General features: G+C 38.5%; 2 protein-coding genes across 6 annotated transcripts; one reads left to right on the forward strand and one right to left on the reverse strand.

Annotated features, from left to right (window-relative positions):
• The first annotated feature begins 1990 nt into the window (after positions 1 to 1990).
• On the forward strand, positions 1991 to 10372 carry LOC116261840 (prefoldin subunit 2). 3 transcript variants are annotated; one of them, XM_031640753.2, is made up of 4 exons: positions 1991 to 2246; positions 2324 to 2404; positions 5059 to 5105; positions 9663 to 10372. In XM_031640753.2, exon 4 carries the CDS (start codon positions 9664 to 9666, stop codon positions 10108 to 10110), a length of 447 nt encoding a protein of 148 aa, XP_031496613.1. In that variant the 5' UTR covers positions 1991 to 2246; positions 2324 to 2404; positions 5059 to 5105; position 9663; the 3' UTR covers positions 10111 to 10372. The 3 variants fall into 3 exon arrangements, with proteins under 3 accessions (XP_031496613.1, XP_031496597.1, XP_031496630.1); XM_031640737.2 differs by having other exon boundaries at positions 1991 to 2404; XM_031640770.2 differs by lacking the exon at positions 5059 to 5105.
• A 3561-nt stretch (positions 10373 to 13933) lies between these two features.
• On the reverse strand, positions 13934 to 20246 carry LOC116264416 (palmitoyl-acyl carrier protein thioesterase, chloroplastic-like). Of its 3 annotated transcripts, none has more exons than XM_031644628.2 (7): positions 20014 to 20246; positions 18182 to 18821; positions 17957 to 18090; positions 16104 to 16217; positions 15344 to 15515; positions 15150 to 15218; positions 13934 to 14291 (listed from the first exon to the last, which is right to left on the reverse strand). In XM_031644628.2, exons 2-7 carry the CDS (start codon positions 18722 to 18724, stop codon positions 14067 to 14069), a joined length of 1257 nt encoding a protein of 418 aa, XP_031500488.1. In that variant the 5' UTR covers positions 18725 to 18821; positions 20014 to 20246; the 3' UTR covers positions 13934 to 14066. The 3 variants fall into 3 exon arrangements, with proteins under 3 accessions (XP_031500488.1, XP_049931386.1, XP_031500480.1); XM_050075429.1 differs by having other exon boundaries at positions 19781 to 20246; XM_031644620.2 differs by lacking the exon at positions 20014 to 20246 and adding an exon at positions 19194 to 19767.
• Between the last annotated feature and the right edge of the window lie 1151 nt (positions 20247 to 21397).

Raw genomic sequence — 21397 nt, forward strand, 5'->3', positions numbered from 1 at the left:
ACATATAAACATGCTCTCTCAAAATTCACAGAAACTAGCTGTTTATTTTATATTTTCACAAAACCAACTGTGACCATGTCAGGATATTTCCACGAACGAAAGACTAGTCGCTAACTACTTAATTCAAGTTTTTTCCATTAAAGATCTGAGATGTAAATTTTAGATAATTGACGTTTAAATACTTAAGCCTATCCACACATCAAAGAACTTTATTTGATGATGAAATATACATGAACATGACTTAGAGCACCCTAAATTAATCAGAAAAGTTGCAATAGCATTAGTGGGAGCATAATCAAATAAAAGTTAACCATGACTAAGGCAGAGAGTATACAATTCAAATAACAGTCACCAATTAGGATGTGCTGAGAATAGAAAAAACCTTTGAATGACTTTTCATGCAACAGCAATACACTGAACAAAAACAGCAGATCAACCTTTCTATGTACTAGTCTGATCCTAAATGCTGCAGTCCACCAAGAAGGGATCCAAACAGTTGCAAAACACTTCTGCCTATACAACTCATGGCAAATCAAGCCAATGCCATTAAATTCTTCACACCCACATGCTGCAATGCACTTCAATAAAAGGACAGATCACATAGTAAAAGAGGTCCAACATACAACCTCTTCCTGGGTCCTGTTGTACCTTTCTTTACTCCTATGCTCATAGTTGGCTTCCTTCACCTTGTTTTTCTGTGATACACTACTCTTTCTTCTTTTCTTCTTCCAACCTTTTGAATTTATTGTCCATAAAAAAAAAAAATGGAAGAAGACCACGCAGGTCAAGCTCAAAATCATGCATGATCGGTTGAATTTAGTCCAAGACTCCAAGATCAAAGGTCTCATCAGGATTAAGTATACCATGCTCTTCAAAGCAAACCTATAGCAAATCCAGAACAATGACAAAACAAACCAAAAGCACATTATTATGCAAGTTTACAAATCAAACGCAGAACAGTAATTGCACCATCATGAACCATAAATCCTTCCACGCACAACAAAAATCCTAGCAATATCTTACCTGCATAGCGCATCTTACCAATTACTATCCACAAAAATTCTCTCCCCAGATTGGAGGAGAAAAGTTACAAGTTACAACACATAGAGGGAACACTAAGTACTCCCAACCACAAACCTATTGTTTGTCTCAACACCAGCAACTAGGATAACCCACCAATGATATTGTTCTAGTTCAGTAGGGATCGCCAGAATAGTGATAAGAAACCATCCAAAAATATCTTTGACCTACTACTTGCAGACTACAATCACGACAGCATGTTTGGGTATACACTGAAATGCATGAACATTTAAAGCACAACGCTCACAACCAAACAAAAAATTAAACATATTTTAGGATGTAAAATAAGTGACTCGCTTTCCCATGAGGAATTAATATTGGAATATCTGGAACCAAGAAATAACAAATCTAGTGAAATTTGCATCCATTAACAATTAGTAGAAATTTATTGAAGGCAGCCAAGAAACTTTGTTTCAAAATATAAGCATCAGCAAGCCAACATGTTCATATAAAGACCGTAATTCATAAAATTGATGCACTTAGACATTTTCCAATAATCTGTCAATAGGATAATGATCAAGACTTGCAAATTCTACAAATGCACAGAAGGAAATGTTGCTTTAGGAGTGTCGATTACATCAGAACAAAGAAAACTGGACCACCGGGAGCTGGCTGAGAGTTGATTAACAAAAAAAAAAAACATTTTCCTCGTAGACAATGAAAGATGAATTTTTATTAGAACACTTCAAGGAGGAGGAGCCGCAGTCAAACTGAAAGGCAAGTGAGCAACTGTCCAAGGAAAGCACCAGACGAGACTGAATTTTCATTCCTACAGAAGCGACGAAGTAGTCACGAATGAGAGCAGTCGAAACCCAAAATCAATGCCTAAATAAAACACCCATAAAAAGCCTAAATCCGCAATCTAAACCGTTAAATGAAAATGCCGAAATAAAAAACCCCCATAGGGAAGGGGCAAATCGAAATCCCCAAATCGAGAGAGAGAGGGAGAGAGAGAGAGAGACTCACGCAGGGAGCAGCGATGGGGAGTGGACGCCCGAGGGAAACAGTTGGTCGGGCGATGCCGCGAAGGGCGACGGAGGCGAACAGACAACAGAGTCGGCACGTCACCAGAGCCGGAAGACGGCAGAGGTGAAATTTTTCGTCGGATCAGTGAACGCTGCTAGATTGCGGGTCTGCGGAGCAGTGACCCGGGTCCAGTGGCGCAGGTACTCTTTCGCTTCTTGTTCTTTATGTTTCGCGCGATCTCACGCACCAGCCGCCTCTACGCCTGTCATCGCTGCAGCTGTTGAGGACCTGAGGTCCACCACCACATTCCGTCCGTGAAAAGAACCACCACCGAATCTCCAGGAACCACCATCGCAAGGTAGTCTCTCTGCTTTCTCTCTCTCTCTCTCTCTCTCTCTCTCTCTCTCTCTCTCTCTCTCTCTCTCTCTCTGGTTTTTGGGGAAACCGAACAGTCGCCGCCCCTTCTCTTTCCCAACGGCGGGCGCTCCCATTTCCTTCCCCATCCCTTCCTTCCTCTTCCTCCCACCGGTTTTAGGTTTCAACTTCATCGTGCGGCGATGGCATCTTTGCTCCCTTGTTTTAGCGTGAGGAAGGAGGAGTTCAGTGTAGGATTAACACACGCAAGTAAACGCACGACAGCAGCCTGAAAGGGTTGGAGCCAAATATCTCCACATTGGTTCTTGTTTTTCTAGCTTGTTTCATGTTGGGAGCTATCCAAGAGCGCAAACAAGTTCAGGGGTGTCAATCCACAATGGGTACTCATCTGCTTTGTCCATCAAGAATTCACTGTTGAACTTTTATGCAAAATGTGGCAGTATCGGAGATGCAATTAATTGGGCATTATTGGAGATGCAATTAATTTGTTCGATCAAATGCTTGAGAGAGATGTCATCACTTGGAGCACGATAATTATCAGTTGCATAGTGAATGGGAAAACTCAATTCGGATTGCAGATGTTCAAGGAAATGTGGGATTGAATATGATATTAATCCAACTGGTCTCACAATGGTCGGTGCAATTTGAGTTTGTTCAAGCTTAGGTGATGTAAGTGAACTAAACATGGTGCACAGCTGCGTTGTCAACTTGGATTTTGAATATGACGTGTTTGTGGTAATTCTCTAGTAGATGTTTACTCAACTTAAGGTGGCATTGATGAAGCACGTTAGGTATTTTTCAATATGAAATGTAGAAACAAGGTTTTGTGGAATTCCATAATTTCTGGCTTATTTTATACTGAGCGCTATATTTGAGCATTTCAACAGGAAATCGTTTTTATTCTTTTTCTTTGTGTTTATACTGTATTGCAAGTCAAATGCAGTGAGATTCCCTTGTTGTGAATTTGTGTCTCTGCAAGAAATAGCATCTATATTGTAAGGAATGAAGCTAGGAATTTCAACGGTCAAATTTCTTGTCTGCACAATTTTTGTCCATGCTGCATTTAAATAGAGTGAGACATTGCCATGGACAAATATCTGTGCAATTCACACACAGATGATTTTTACTTGTCCATGGATACAAGCATGCATGGATGGAAATCCATGGATCTTTGTAAGTGAACTAAAAATGGTGCACAGCTGCGTTGTCTGGGGACAAGCATGCATGGATGGAAATCCATGGATCTTTGTAAGTGAACTAAAAATGGTGCACAGCTGCGTTGTCAACTTGGATTTTGAATCTGACGTGTTTGTGGTAATTCTCTAGTAGATGTTTACTCAACTTAAGGTGGCATTGATGAAGCACGTTAGGTATTTTTCAATATGAAATATAGGAACAAGGTTTTGTGGAATTCCATAATTTCTGGCTTATTTTATACTGAGCGCTATATTTGAGCATTTCAACAGGAAATCGTTTTTATTCTTTTTCTTTGTGTTTATACTGTATTGCAAGTCAAATGCAGTGAGATTCCCTTGTTGTGAATTTGTGTCTCTGCAAGAAACAGCATCTATATTGTAAGGAATGAAGCTAGGAATTGCAACGGTCAAATTTCTTGTCTGCACAATTTTTGTCCATGCTGCATTCAAATAGAGTGAGACATTGCCATGGACAAATATCTGTATGATTTTTACTTGTCCATGGGGACAAGCATGCATGGATGGAAATCTATGGATCTTTGTCTGCACCAAACACCCCGTTAGTGCAGATAGCACGGTAGATGACGGACTCATCTCCACGCCGTACAGAAATAGTCTTCGCGCAATCACACACGGAACATGAATCCACGCTATTCAAAGCGATATCGTGGACATGAGTCCACAAAATTTCGCCCGACCTAAACAAGTCGGACCAACATCAATAGACCGAAAATCTGCCCGTTAGGGCTTCATTTCAATCCTCGCAGCATTCTGCCACTTCACTGCTTGCAAGACTCTCCCTCTTCACGCCTTTGTTGTGTCGTCGTCTCCCTCGCAACATCTGCTGTTCCTTCATCTCGGGCCCCAGTCTCTCTCTGCCAGCACCATGTAGGTAACTTTCTCTCTAGATTGAAGGGCGGTGATTGGCAACAGCCAGCCAGCAGCCCTCGCCCCCTCTCTCTGTCTCTCTCTTTCTGTCTATATCCCCTCCATCGAAGGACTGCCGGCTCTCTCCCTCGCTTTCTATGGTTGAGGGGCAGCGGTGGCCCTCCGTCAATCCTTCTCACACTCAAATCTATCTGAAAGGGTGCTGCTGATCAGGGCCATTTCACTTGGATTTTGGTGTCCGCTTTTTGCAAGTGACATGGTAATATCTTTTGGTTGATATTGTTGTCTCTTTAGTTGTTCTAGTTTTGTTTGTTCATTTCTGAATGCTGGTACTGATGCAACAGCAGAAGACTTGGTTTGTCTTATACTCATTATGCGTTGAACTGTGTTAAGACAATATATTATTCTGCGTGTAGAAAGAATTTGGTTGTTCATGTTGATATTACTGTTTAAAAGGTTTTGTCAGGGTCAGTCAATTTGGGGAGGATCCCAAATTTGTTTGGGTTGTTTTTTATGAGTTCATAATTGGGCTCATCTTCTGTATCTTGAGCAGGACTCCATACGTGAAGAGGACTTCTTGAGGTTGAGTAGTTATAATCGGTGAGAGCTAAACCCATTTGATGTACATAGTTAATTAGGTATCATGACTGAAACAATATTGTGTATTATGTTCAATTTTTGGTAGTTGTAGTGTAATAGCTTACATGCAAATGTGGATTTATGTTTTTGACATCATGTTGTATTTTGTTATACTAGAAAGTTTCCTTCGATCTAGTTCAAATATGGGAGATTCAGGGTCATGCAGAGGCGACGCTTTGTCGTGAACCGATACACAGATGGACTACTTAGTCCAAGTTTTAGTTGAGCAGTCTAGATTATCTAGTATGGAATCATGTGGTGGCCTAAAGTCGAAGGTCTACATTGCCATAGAGAGAAAAATGATTGAGAAATTCAGGCCAGAGTTCACAAAAGATCAGACAAAAAAATAAATTAAAGTATACGAAGCTAACAATGAATGATTGTAAAGAAATTCTAAAGACTATTGGGTTTGGATGGGGTCCTATCAACAAGACTATTGATGTGGATCTTATCGTTTGGGCAGATTATATCAAGGGTAGTAGAGCAATGATCCTATTTATAGGGTATGAATCTTTTCAACACAAAAATTACAGTTATTGTTAAGCGATTGACGGAAATGGCTGAACCTAAGCATTTTAATGCATAGTAGCATCAGTTTTCTGGGCACATGACAGATCCTAGCTCTCTCTGTTCTGGTTTCTCCTCCTTTATTCTCTACTGCTGTGACAGATCATTCTACTATGTATTGGTTGGGAGGACTTTATTCATCTTTTGATTAGGGCTTTCGATCGTTGCTTAAGCGGCACTTTGAGAGTCCATTAAGTTTATGAATATGTTATTCTGTTTGTGATTTTTTGATATATATATATATATATATATATATATATATATATATGTGTGTGTGTGTGTGTGTGTGTGTGTGTGTGTGTGTGTATGGCCGTACCCCCGCACCCAAGTTTTTTAAAAATGATCCATACCCGTACCTACACCAGCACCCGTACCCGTACCTATGTGACATAGTAATTACAATTCATTTGCTTTTCTAATGCTGCTCGTTTTTATCTAGACACAGCAGTTGCAGGCTATGATACAATCATATAAGGTACTTTTCTTGCAATATATGTTACTGTCCTTGGATGAGAAAAATAATGTCACAGACTTTAAAACCATATGAAAGACCATAGTCTCCCCAGTTTCTCCAGGCACAGTTTTCCAGATGAGCACAATGAATACTTGAAGTATATTTTTTGCCTCTTTTTATTAAACTGCACAGTTTGAGGTGATATGTCTATTTATATGATGCATAAACAAATGAAATGTTTGTCCATGATGAATAAATTGAACTCAACAATCTTGGGATCAATTTTTCAGTTTTATTTCTTTTACTTGAAGCATGGATGCTTTATCAACAACTATCTAAGTCACACGGGTGCGGGTGCGATACGGGTGCGGATACGGGGATACGGGTACGGACATAGCAATTTTCACAATTCTCAGATACGTGGATACGGCAAATATAATATTATCAAAAATTATAAATTGAAAAAAAAACATTAAATTAATCGTTCACTATTAAAGTCACAAACAAAACATTGTTTATCACAAAACATTGTTTATCAATATCATCATTCTAGTCATTTATCAGAAAAACAGGAAAAAGAAAAACCCAAAGAGAAAGGGGGAAGAGCTCAACTTAACTTAAAATCTGTTTTTTTTTTTTCGGATCGGGTCTAATGCAGACCCGATCCAAAACGTATCCATGCTGTATCCGCACCCATATCCCCGTATTGACATGGATACGTGGGCCAAATAGGCATATCCGTGTGACTTAGACAACTATGCTTGTTGGATGAGATTCTGCAATGTTGTTGTATGGCAACCTTATGGCAATTGATGTTGCTTTTTTTCTCTCAAGAGTATGTAAACCTTGCATTGGAGAAAATTAGCGAATATGAAAAAGTTCGCTTGAAGGTATCTTCCAAGCTGGTAATTGCTACATCATTGTGTATAAGTATGAATGGTTTTTTGTACATAGCACATTTAACTGATACCAAAATTTGTGGTTTAGCCGTTTAGGTTCTAATTATATTGTCTGCTATTCTTGGCTAGCAATACATGAGTATCATAGACATTAGGTAGTTTTTTCTACAAATTATTTCAGCACTAGAATCAAGCATCACTTGTGGAAGGACTTATCTTTGTTGCTATCCCCTTTCCGGGCCCGTTTGATGGGCAGGAAATTTAGTAGCAGAGGGAATTTATTTCAAATTTTTAAAAATTTTTCCAATCCATCAAACATGGAAAAAAATTTTGGACCGTTGGAGGTGATTATGGAACTATATTTCCGGAAAAAATTTTCCAGCTAGAGGGGTGGAAAAATGTTTCCAGAAATATTTTTTTGACCGTTGGAGGAAGGAGGAGGAATGGATGGGTTGGAGGAAGGAGGATGAATGGACGGGGAGGAAGAAGAAGGGAAGGAGGGAGGAAGAAGAAGGGAAGAAGGGAGGAAGAAGAAGGGAAGAAGGGAAGGAGGGAGGAGGAAGAAGGGAAGGAAGGAGGAGGAGGGAGGAAAGAAGAAGGGAAGGAGGGAGGAGGAAGAAGGGAATGAAGGAGGAGGAGGGAGGAAAGAAGAAGGGAAGGAGGGAGGGCATCATCCGTCGCCCAGCACCTCACGCCCAGCACAGTCGTCATCTTCCTCTCCTCACGCCCAGCACCGTCATCGTCTTCCTCTCCTCACGCACAACACCTCACGCCCAGCACAGCATCTAGCAGTGGAAGAAGGGAAGAAGGGGAGAAGAGGAAGAAAGGGGAAAGAGGAAGAGGGGAAGAAAGGGGAAAGAGGAAGAACGAAGGGAAAGCGGAAAGAGGAAGAAGGGAAGAAGAAAGGGGAAAGAGGAAGAAGGAAAGAAGAAAGGGGAAAGAAGAAGGGAAGAAGGAAAGAAGAAAGGGGAAAGAGGAAGAAGGGAAGAAAGGGGAAAGAGGAAGATTCCACCGATTCCATTTTTTTTTTCATCTCCATTCCAATTTCACGCACAGCACCTCTTTTCCCTTCCTTCTTCCTCTTTTCCCTTTGTTTCCATCGATTCCAATTTTTTTTCATCAAACAAAGAAATTTTTTTCCAGAAAAATAATTCTTCTATAACAAACACAAGGTGGTTTTGGAAATATGGAATTTTATTTCCTATTCATCAATTCCAGAAATTTTTTTCTGGAAATTTTTTTCCATTTCCATGTTTCCAGCCATCAAACGGCCCCTGAATTATTAGAACAAGAACAAGTATACATGTTAATAGAATTAGGTGGGAACAAGATCGCAATTAGATATAAATGGATTAATTGCTCATCTAAGAGATATTTAACACAAAAAACATAGAACCTTGGGGGAAATTGAAGGTGAAAGGATGAGAAAAATAGAAAAGATGAAAAGGACAACTCTTAAACGTTGAGCTTCCCATTACCAATAAAAGAAGCCTCTCATTAGTCACTAATGAGAAATTGGTTCCCTTAAATTGCTTTCTCTCGGAAGAAGGTCGGAGTCTCCAGAGCACTTTGCATGTAAAATACAGACATGCATGCATGCACACACATTTGGAAAATAGATGTCCTTTACTTCACAGGTTAGATAATTGACCTTTTTGGGCATATGTCATGATGACAATTCTAGATAGAGATCTGTCACATGGATGCTCCTAAATGGCTGCCGCTTCTGTGTCGCACCCGTGTTGGTGCTAGTGCTTCTTCTGCACACCATGTCTGGTTCGGTCAGCCAAACCGAGACAAAATTGATTATTTTAAATGCACACATGACTAAGTTAGCTCTAATGCGAAAAGTTTATATGTAAATATACATAAATATGACTACTAAACAGTTGATTAATTATGTAACAAATGATATATATTTACACACACACACATAAACATCCTCGCCCTACGTGCATTTAAATGTTTTTGAAAAATTACTGCATTGACACTCACATCAGTACCTGCACCCCGTACCCATGTGATATAGATAGAGATAATTCCTACTTGAAGAAGCCATCAGTCAAACCTGTTGCTCCTAGATTCGGGTTTGAGCCTGTCATGCTATAACAAGATCTAGACAAAGGCCCAAATGCACCTTGATTCAACTGACTACCTGCTGGACCCCTGGTCCTCCATGGACGAGTATAACTTGGTACATTGATTTGAAGATTTGTTGCACCAAATATGGATGAGCTCATCTAAGATTGTCCATCTGAAATTTTAGTTTTCTAATTTTAGGTTATTTTCAAAGTGAATATAGATTTTCCCAGTTATAGTGTGTTGCAAGCTTTTGGGTTTAGGTCTGGCTAGCATTAATTTTCTATTTTTTTTTCTTTTTGCTTCTTGTGAGTTTTCTTGGAGTTATTGAATTCCATGGGTTCAGTCAGTCGGGCCTGTGACTGGCTCAACCTATGGCCAAATATCTTTTTGGTTAACCTAAAGTTGAAAATTTTGTTTGTTGGATTATATCTGGATTTATAAGGAATCATGTAAAGTGCCAGGCCTTGTGTTTTGATCCTCTTATGGTTCTTTTCATATGTATTTTTTGTGTTACAGCATGGCTGAAAAGGGTGGTACAGATAGGGAACTGACAAATGAGCAGGCCATTGCTAATGCATATGGTGTCATGAGGTCAGAGATTAACCAACTGTACTCAAAGATCACAGAGCTGGAGATGGAAGTTAGTGAGCACTCGCTTGTGATTAATGCGATTCAGCCACTTGACCCATCAAGAAAGTGCTACCGGATGATTGGTGGTGTGCTGGTTGAAAGAACAATCAAGGAGGTCTTGCCTGCCGTTCAGCGCAACATGGAGGGATTAAAAGAGGTAATTTCTCAGCTTAACGAAGCCTTGGAGAAAAAGAAGCAGAAATTACTTGAGTTTGAAACCAAATACAAGATCAGGATAAAGAAAGGTGACAACGAATCACAAGATGAAGGTGCACGCAAGGAAGGCTCTGCACAGGGTGTGTTGGTCGGCCCTGCCAGCACTGAAAAAGAGTGACATCTTGGAAGTCTCTGCACAAGGTGTATTTGTGGACCCCTGCTGACAATGAAATGGAAGTACGATAAATATTCTCTGAAGGAAAATATTCTACCTCCTTCCCATCGAATTAGTTGCGTGAAATATGCAGGTTTTGGTTGTTATTTTTGTTTCTTGACAGTCAAATTTTGCAACGGATTGTTCGGCACGTCAGTGATGTCAAAAGAAGCTTATCTTCTGGTTTCCTACTAATTGTAAAATTGAACTTCCAGGGTTTGGTTCACCTAAGGTTTGCCATAGGCAAAAATTTGGCTCCAAGAAAAATGTTGTCACGTATGATTGCTGTAGAGGTTTACCTCTAACAAAGAAAAGGATCCTAGCAGCAACGACGAAGGTAGCATTAGAATGGAGACAAAACTTTTTAGTGACAATTTTGTGATAATTGCTGTCTTCATTCAACATCAACAATGGGGCTGTCACTGTTACCGCCAAATCAATCCTGTTGTTACTGTTAGAAGGACAATTACATATTAGAGGGTGATTAGCTTTCCGTTAATAAATTGTACTCCGGTGTTCATATATTTTTAAGTAGCTTCCAGTTGATGCCATGTGGTTGACGCGTATAACTACCCAAATGCTCTTATACAGTATCACAAGCCATAAGAAGTTCACCATCTAATTTTTTGTAAAGCTACAAAAGCATTACTAGTGAGATAATGAAGCGCCCCTAATCAAGCTTTTATCAGCGTTAGTCAAAATTATGAATGAAAGTTTTTTCCTTATTCCATTTTCACACAAAGAAATCACACTTACGACGTCAGACTTAGTCGCACTCCAAACAACATAAAATTTCGTGGATGTAAGTCCACTTCCATATCCTATACTGCTTAAGCTTGCACAAAAGGTTCCTCAGATCTTATACCTGCTTAGGCTTGTGCAGAAGGTGATGCAATGAGATTTAGATATGTTTTAGATAAAGACTGAGAATGGGACTTAATAATCATCTCAGATATTGACCTTGCCCTTGTATTTTTCATGAAAGCATGAAGAATTTGCAGCGTGGGGTGATTTGATCATCGTCCTTCCCTAAACAAACCATGCCAATACCGTCTGTGACAATGATCAATGAGATGTAAATGGATCAGATTCATATCGAATATCAAATTGCTTTAAAAAGTTGGATATAGAAATAAATTTAAAATCAAATTAAGTAATAGGATTGGATTCAGATTTAAGAAATGGCATCCTATCATATTCAGATTTGGGTTCAGTTTTAAATAAATATCTCATCGAATTCGTATTGGATTCAGTTTTAAATAAGTGTCATATATCTAATATCTAATGCGTTTTGACAATATGTTCTTAACATGTCATAATGCAGTTCAGATTGGGTTTTTTGTATTTCTGATCCAATTCTGCCAGGAGATGGCTCTCATCCTTTTATTACCAGTCCAAACAAAGAATTACAGATCCACTTGCGTATTTAATAGTTAGATTCGGATCCAGATGTGAATCTACAATCAGATTTGGATCGGACTTCAAATTATGGATTTAAAAATCAGATTAGGTTATGGTATAAAACTTTTCTTCATTCAAATTTGAATCAGATTTTAATCCGAACATGTAAACATCAGATAAATCGGATTTGATCAAGGGAATTTCATATTCCAATCGATTGACATCCCTACTGATCAGTCCATTTCAATTGAAGCAACATCCAACTTGTTTAAGGGATTCATATTTATAAGAAATTAGACAAGAGAGAGAGAGAGAGAGAGATTTTCTTGCGAACCATCCTTTTAGGCATCAATAGCTATTTTTCAGTTGAGATAATTTGGATACGGATTTAAGGTCTACTTCGTCACCAATACATGGAATTTTGTGCCCAGAAAAAGGGAATCTCTTATTACCAAACTTGAACGCAATCTCCGGCTAGATTTTTGACAACTTGGAAAGGATATTAAAATTCAAAATACTTAGGCTATTGCGTTTCAACAAATAATCAATGATCTATAACCTTAATTTACGTCCTTTACAATAGTTTAGTAAGGGGCCTAATGTCATGCATCCTAAGAGAGTGTTTGGTAATAGGAATACTGATACCATATTGCATGAATATGTCTCATCCTAAGAGAGTACTTTGTGTACCTAATGTCATGCATCCTAAGAGAGTGTTTTCCACCTCCGTTTTCATCAGATGCCTAGAGTTCTACATGCTTAAGCGAAAAAACAGGCGTCACCCAGAAGTGAAGAATGTCCCTTCTATCAAGCACATGCAACAAGACAAAGACTTATTAGAAGTCGCCCAATGGGCTTCCACTTGGATGTTCAGAGTCCTAATCTGAACGTCTCTATTAATATTTATTGACCTTATCTATCGACCATAGGTACATTCTATGGGCGATGCACCGATAACATGCACGTCAACTAGACAAATGAGGATTCTTTTACTTTACTGAATATGTTTAAATATTAGTTAATTTTTTAGTTCAATTGCGTATCAAAGATATATTATCCTTAAGGTTCTGTTGCGAGATGTTCACAACATGAACAACGCATATATCTTAAATTCATAGCAATATATATATATTTATATATATGAATGCTAGGTGAGCCACCAGACGGTACACAAAGCACAAAGTAGTTTTGACTAATTTCCATCGGCGACTGTATAGTCACATGCCTTTCATAGTCGCCTATTCATAGACAAATGTAGCAAAAAAGCAAGTCAAACATTTGTTGTCCAAACTTAGCAAACAGGTTTGGTTAGATACCTGCCCAAGCCAATCCCCGTCTTCTCTGCAAATCCCACTTGTGTTTTAAATTTTACAAGGAATGTTTAAAAATACCATGAACTTAAGTAATCTTTTCCATGACATTTGTGCTAAAATCAGCGTGATTATCAAAATCACCACTTGCCCATCACTCCCAAAAGAAAAAGAGGTTCCTCGAAAGCCTACAGGTATTGTTCTCCTGTACTCCACTCTGCAGATCAGGAACCAACAGCAGCAACACAGTTGTCACCCATCGTAGATCTTCTCGCCGCAAATTGTTAGAACTCTCCTTACGCACGCCAACAGGAAGCTGACCAGTAACATGAACTCAGAGGATTTCAATCAGCTGGTCTGTTTCACTTTCATCATACATGAAAAGGACCCTCCCACTTGTCCGCCATTGCCATCAGAAAACGTACATAAGCCAATCTGGTTTTCTGATTGGTTGCCCAAGCACCAAATCTACGTCGCTTCCTTCAACTTGAAGATCTTAAGCTGCCACACCAAACAGGTGGACCGTAATAACCAAAGAATTATCAACATCCAATTTGATGTGCAAATAGGCTTTGCCATTTCCATGAGACACCTGATAATAGTTATCATTAGTATCGACATCTGTCTCAATTGGTAGTTACCATGGTACATCTGAAAAAGTAGCTTTTTTTTTTTTGAGCCTGAATTGTAAGTATTGTAAGTAGCAAAGCGACTACTGCATCTTGAAACACCGGACAATCCATGTCCTCTGTTCGATGTTTGCAGTCACTGCAAAATAAGAGCGCATAGAACATACAGAGCTGAAGAAAGATCATGTATTTGCCGTGACGTGAGAATCGATGGAGGTTTTACGTACATATAACGCATATGGTTACGGCGCAGGGCTTGAAATACATAAAGCATGTTAAGAGACAGCACCCGACCTTTGATCACGTCCAAAGGAATCCATGAATCTTCAAACACTGTTGATAGCTAAGGAATCTATAAGCTTCTCTCTAAATTCAGCAAGAAATAATACTAATATAAAATGCAGTAACTGCAAAATACACAGATTTCCAAAATTAAAAAAAAAAACATAGGAAAATATATATATTATATAACAAGGTCAAATATTCTACAGAGCAATGGAAATTACAGTAACACGTGCCAAGGTGCAAGTCCTGGCAAGCAAAACCTGTATCATGCCAACAAATAGAACAACTTCAGGCTTCAATGCGGGCCTTTGTGCTTAGGCCTCCATTGAGTTCGTCCTCGTACAAGCTCAGCCCCATCTTCCAGCCGAAGCAAGTGGGTGCACTCCAAACCAGAACTGGGTGTTTCCTTATCAGATAAGCTTGTCAGCGACTGCACAATGCTATTACGTACACATTCCCGCCTATACTCGAGGGTCATACTCGCCAACTCATAGCTTTCAAGAATGGATATTGGTGCACTCTACAAAGGCCAAACAGAAGATGTATTATTATACATACAAGCAACAGACACACGGAGAGAAAGAGAGAGAGAGAGACCATAAAGCTTCAAAGAACAAGTCCAAACATTTTCAAGTTTCAACCTCTAAAATCCTATTTACACAACAGAGAAGGATTTCTGCATAGACGTGGAAGCTTCATCCGCATGACTAGTATTATGAGTTTTTACTCGAGGATTCCAAACTGTTAACATATACACCAACATGCAACAATCCTAAGTACAGTTAAGGTCCATAAGCAGCAATAACTGCATGAATGGGACCTTCATGATTAAAAAACCAAAATCAACTCAAACATCAATCTAATTTCACGCACAAAGCTGATTTCATGAAGACTTAAAGTAAAGGATCTGGTTTTCCTACCGACAAAATCTGATCCGTGCAACCAAAAAAAACAAGATTTTTTAATCATGAAACATAAAGTTCGCATGCTTATGGTTGGTTTAATTAAAATAAATTTGTGCTTGTAAATTACAGCTACTGCTCGTCACCCTCAGATGTACAGAATCAGTTTGACCAACAGTCCACATCGGATACCAAACTACACAAAAGCAGGGTTGAGGTCTTGGTGGACATGCAGGCCAGAATTAACCTTTCGGAGACCACAAATTTCATGTGATTTGATAGTGCAGATGCACACCACACACACATACATCCCAACAAGGAAAAGTCCAAAGAAGTGATGTCCAATTGAAAAGCATTATGAAGTCCAAAATGCAATTAGAACTAGAAAAGGAAGAACACAAGTTTGGAATTAAGACAGATAAAGCCAGAAACTACGTCAAGAATCCAGTGCCTGCACCTACAACTGAGAGAGTTACCTCAAGTATCCAGTTTATGTATTTGACATTGTTAACATGTTGGTTGACATCCAGATCGTACCAACGAGGCTGCAATTAGAGATGACAAAGTTATATCATAACTAAATTTAGGCACACCAATAGGTTACATGGGTACCTCAAGGAGGAAGTACAAAATTGGAGGGAAAACATGGTCGCCGCCAATCCAAGCTTACCATTAGGCCAGTTCGAACGCCATCTGCAGTTGTGTCATCAAGTTTAGGCAATTTCCCACCATCCTCATCAATGATAGGTGCAGCCTCAAAGAAATAAGGCCCTATTTCTCCTCTCACTTCATCTGGCATTTTTGACAATTTCCTTGTTCCTTTATTCATCATCACCCAGACACTGAACCAAAAAAAGATCAGAAGATGATAAGCTTGTCTCAATATGAGAAAACCTATGTATGGTCTGTGAGTTAAAAACATGCTTCACAATTCAGTTCTGTATTATCCATATCATCCTTGACAGCTTTCAGCCAACATTAGAATAGCATTGCTGATGCATTACAGTCAATGAAGCAACATAATATAGTTGTCAGCAAGAATGCCTGAGAAATCAAACAAGCAGGATAGTCTTCAAAGTTTCTTAGTCACAACTCCAACATCTAGCCATTGACTATTCTAAGGTGGTAGTAGAAATGACGGAAGCACATGAAGGCTGCTGCATCTTGAAGGAAATGGAGATTATTATGACAACAAGAAGGCAAACAGGCTGATGAATTTTCAGTTATCCAAAGAACAGAGTCCAAAGTACCAAGCTTCTAATATTTAAGTGGTGAGGACTCTGCAGGATGGTTTAGAATGGAATGATAGCAGATGTGTTGTACCCTTCTATACTGGTAGGAATCTGCCCAGCCCCAGCTTGACCATTAATAGGAAGGACCAACACATCCATCCATTGAGTAACAAAATACAAGGGCGAAAGATATTAGACCTGGTAGCTCTTGCCACAGTTTCTCTTGTGTTACAATCACGTACACACCAATCACGACGCATGCCATTCTTTCCTGATGAGCCAACCCATGTATCCACCTCAACAATATCACCCCTGAAAGATATCAAGAGCACTCAAATACCCTCTTTAAAAGAGAATTGATTCATTAAAAATTTAAAGTACAGAACCAACTTAACTTCAGCCAAAGAAAGGGAAAAAGAACATACATGTTTTGCAGATGAGATGATCGCTTCACTTTGTCTACTATGTGCTTCATTTAATATAATGCAATAATTTTATTCATGCTTTCATATTCTAAGCAGCAACCAACAGATTCAGATCTATTGGACTTTTTCATTAGTCATTTCAGTATAGATCAGCAGACAGCAGATGCAACTAGGCAATCATTGAGAAAGCTAATTATACAAGTCTAACTGTATCTAACTGTAACCTAACCAAATTACACTTTTTCAATTAAAAAAAATTTCACCTCCACAATGCCAATCAGAGCCACAAATATTGTGATATTTCCAAAAATATAGCAATATTAACGAAAAATTAAAAAAAAAACATGAGAAAAATATGCGATATTTTAAATAACATTAAAAATGAATTTATTTGTGATTTTATCGCGAATTTATCGTGATTTTTTCAAGATTTTTTCATTTTTTGTTTTTGTATTTGTCAACTTTTGTTTCATTGTTTTATTTATTACTTTATCATTTTAGCAAGATATTTTATGTCTTCTTATTAGTTTCTCGTTTATTTTATTTTCACCTAATACTTTGAATTTTTTATTTAAAAAAAAAATCTAATATTTGCTCATAAAAGATAGCTTTGTCGAAGAATACGTTAGAAAAACCTTGCTCATAAAAACCTGAGAACGATATTTGTAATAATGATGTATACAATTAAAAGAACAAAGAGTTCATATGTAATAGCAATGAAAAAGGAAAGGCACGCATGCATATGTCCAACTTCGAACTTTATCAAATTCTATGTCATCCAAGGGATTTGTGGCCAACCTAGAAAAATAGGATGGTATATCTAAGTACAAATATAAGAACAAAAATAAGAAGGCATTAAATGGTTTGACTAAAAGCTCAATTCTGAGCAGGGAAAGAAACATAACTAAAGTTGTAACAACGATCAATATCACAATCATGTTCACGAATCAACCCATATTAAATGATAACCATATATATAATTATATATGTGTTAATTTTTAAGGAATATAAATAATATTCCTGTAAACAAACATAACTCCACCACTCCCAGCTTTCCCCAAATCATGCAAATTCATACGCGGACAATGGAAGACATTAGCAATCAAATGGCCTGAAGACTATCACAGGTGAACAACACAGTTAGACATTAAACCAACTACTTTCTAACTAACTATACTGATCGATTATATAGGACCCATTAAACTCTAAGCATCAGAGTTCCTCACTCACAACATCAAAGTGCAATTGAAACAGAGGTTACATCAGCGGAGCAACTTTAACTTGTTGAGAAAAGGAGGAACACAGTTGCATTAATATAACTCGCCAAACATTAGAATTATTCAACGAATTCCACAACATGGGAATTGAACTGCTTCAGTGATTGTACCCAACCACCATAGTATGCATGCATAAGTTCATAGCATGTTATTGCAATTTCGGTCAAGATCAAGAATGAGAGGCGGACAAATATAAAATTTTGATTAATGTTCTCAACATGGAAAAGACCCTATGCTTATTGGCCATCATGCAGAAGGGAGGCAAGCATCTACAGCACAACATGTCTAGTTTTATTTGTCTGGAAATAGAGTCGCCAAATTCAGAAGATAGATAACAAAAGAAACATACCATGATGGGTATCGGTCAACAACAATCTGCATGCGAGTGACAACCCATATTAAACCTCTCTTAGACATCTCAGGTGTTGAACCAAAACCATCTCCCAAGAGTCCGGCGCGCTTGACATGGTTGAGAGATGTTTCCTAGTTCGTCAAGATAATAATTCAATAGGCAGTACAGAGGTGAGAAATATCATTCCAAATTCAAGCCTATGACGGAGCCGTTACCACTTACTTGTAGATGATTCATCAATGTCTCTATGGAAGCCGTCCTGTCTGCTCCAATTTCATAAGACCTAATAGGAAAATTCTGCCTAAACACAAATCCGTCATGAACTATTCTCCCAAACCCGAATGTTTCCATCAGCATGTCCGGCCTCTTCGGCTTCCAGTCAAAATTAATTAATTGCTTCTCCGCAGCTAAAACCATCGCTGTTATCGCAGCAAGCAACACACTCCAATCTGGCAATTGATTGATAATCGTTTTCCCTTGCTGTGAAGAAGATGAATAAGAAGGAAACTCATCCTCATCCATCAGACCTGCAGCCTTGCCATTGTCAGTTGTCGTGAACACCACCTTGCTACCGTTGATTTTTGGAGCTGCATGGGCATTTGTCTTAACCTGAATCCCACCAGCATTTGGTTTTAGTTTGATCCCGTTTGCACTCAAGTTGTTAGGGCCAGATGCAAGCGCCGCCTTGGGCTTAAACCGGTAGACATCTGGTGAAATCAAGGCCGTGGCAGCTGCAAAAATGGCAGCAGCAGCAGCTACAACCATGGTTTTGGTTTTCAATTTACTATCAGAGAGAACAAATGGAATCACGGCAGAAGGAAACCGGATAAACCTTGATGAATGTGGACAAGAAGGCCACTATCTGCAGAAGAACACAGCAAAAAAGCTAGAGATCATACCGGAGAAAGAGGAGAGAAAAAAACATGGACGACCACGAAGAAGTAAACGATATAGGATAATAATGGAAATATCTTCCCAGACATGAAACAACTACACGAAAATGAACTATTTTGCTGGACAAAACGCCGCTTTTTGTTCAACGAGAAAGGAGGAGACTTCGGAATGTGGAGAACACAAAACAATAGCATCATTTTCACAAAAATGCTGACTGAAAAACTCGTGCATCTCTTGAGAAAGAAGGAAAAACTGGAAAAACCTTCTCGACAATTTTTCCATTAGCACTTAAAAGAAAATAATTAAACAACCGATTCTTTCGTACTAAAAAAAGGGTTACCTTTTAGACCTAAGAAACAGAAAGGTTCAACCAAATGATGATTTTCTCCTCTTTCTGGATCTTTGCAACGGAAGCTCCTCTCGAAGGAGAAAGAAAGAACGTGGCTTAAGAAAGAATTTTACATAGAGAAATATATCCTTTCTCCCACATTTTTTGGTTACATCCTCTAAAACACGAACGTATAAAAGCTCGGGAGCTAAGATACACCCGAACCACGATGAGAAGAAATCTAGAAATTTATGGAAATTAAAACAGAGGAAGATCAAAAAAGAAAAAAAATAGCCAAAAAAAAGAAATATAAAACGCACTATATTTTCAAATCTGATAAGGAAAAGCAAGATCTTCAATATTTTTGAAAATTCAAAAAGATAAGCAGAAAAAAAATGGAGGAAACAAATCAAGACAGCCTAAAGATCAAAAACCCAACAGAAAAAGCAAAACATTATGGATTTTTTTTTGCTTTTGCCTTTGAAAGACGCATTGGGGAAGGGAAACATAAAGAAAATCGTCCGAGTAGATCAAAAAAAACAAACGAAGATTTTGACACAGAGGAAAAAGGCAAACCAAAGTGACAGAGAAGCGGCTACCTAATTCTTCCTGCTAAGGATCCTCCTTTTCCTAAAAAACCGAGAGAAACAATGGGAAGAAATATCTAGCTCTTCTTCTTCTTCTCCTTCTTCTTCTTCTTCTTCTTTCTTTTCCACTTCAAATTTCCTTCTGCCTCAAGCCCTCGATGAAATGTGAAAAGGAGAGAGAGAGGGAGAGAGAAAGCGGGATCCGAAAAGGAAGAAAGAAAGCAGGAAGAGGAGGGAAGCACTACCTAATGCCTCCCTCTTGTCCCGCCTTTAGTCCCTCCCCTATAAATGAGGAGACTACAGACAGACACCAAATCACAGAAGAGAAGACAAGAGAAGAGGAGGAGGAGATGCAGAGAGAGAAAGAGAGAGTAGCAACACCACCCAACCACCTTCCGTTCTCCTTCCTCCCAGTCACTCTCTCTCTCTCTCAATATGGCAACTCACCGCTCCTCTACTCTCGTGTGTTGGGTGGCAGTTGTTCGCTCAGCCTCCGCCTCCTCCGCCCCCTATTTATACCCCCTCCCACCCTTCCCCTCTCTCCTTTAAAATTTTGAATTTTGTCGTCTTGAGACCCATTTACAAACCAAACCTTACATTGACCTTTTAAAATTATTCCTTTCAGTTGCATTTACCACTGAAATTATTTTTCTTTCAATTAAACGGCATTAATATCTTAAAAAAATAAACTAGCCAAAAAAAATAAGAAGCGAGCAGTTTGTAAGTGTGATAAAATGAAAGTTCATTAAAACAAAATGTAGTCACAAGGCATTACCAATCTTAATAGAAAAAATAAAAGTGACATAAGAGAAAAATTAACAAAGAAAGCATAAGCAGATAAAATGGAGAATAGAAACTGGGCAACGGGGAGAGAGAAGGAGAGTTAAGAAGTCATTCCAACAACATTCACTATTGTTTTGACAATGCATCTTATTAAAAAGGCAGTGGCAGTGGCAAATAAATGACAAAAGAAAAGGCAATCACAAAAATGTAGTGCTTTGACTATGCAACAGAAAGGCAAAGGGGACACTCGTTAGATAGGTGAATCTTAGAACCTTAGAAATGATCCAAGGTATTAATGTAGCCAACAAAAATGAGTTGAGTGAAAATCGTAGCATAGAGTGAATGGTCAGAAAACCAAAAGGCACAATGGGATAGCCATGAATCGATGAGGCTCAAAAATAGCATGGTAACAAAAGGCAAAGGTAACTGATATATTCCCCATTATTTTTATCCAAATAATGTGTTTATTATGCTGCCAAAGTATTTCTAAATATTTTCGGTTTCACGACCTGTATATACCTCTTTTGTTTGATTTTAAAAGTTTTTTTTATTAACATTGATTTTTCAAATCAATCTTAGGTAATGTTTGATAGCATCATACCAGATCTCGAATTCAAGGCTGTATTAAAAAGTGTGCGTGTAAAAAATTTGAGAATCTCAATAGCTTGAATCTTAAATTTGTTACATGTGCAAGACTATAAATTTAAAGTCGAATTTGAAAAGAGGGAGTTCAGACCTCAAATCCACTAGTTTAATTTACTTTGTACCTCGGGGTGAGTAGAAGGAAAAACCTGTTGCTTAGCACAAAAAACGTGAGGCTATGTGCATCCGCATCAATTAATGCAT

The sequence above is a fragment of the Nymphaea colorata genome, chromosome 1 (assembly GCF_008831285.2).
Source record: "Nymphaea colorata isolate Beijing-Zhang1983 chromosome 1, ASM883128v2, whole genome shotgun sequence".
In the NCBI taxonomy this organism is placed as follows: Eukaryota; Viridiplantae; Streptophyta; class Magnoliopsida; order Nymphaeales; family Nymphaeaceae; genus Nymphaea; species Nymphaea colorata.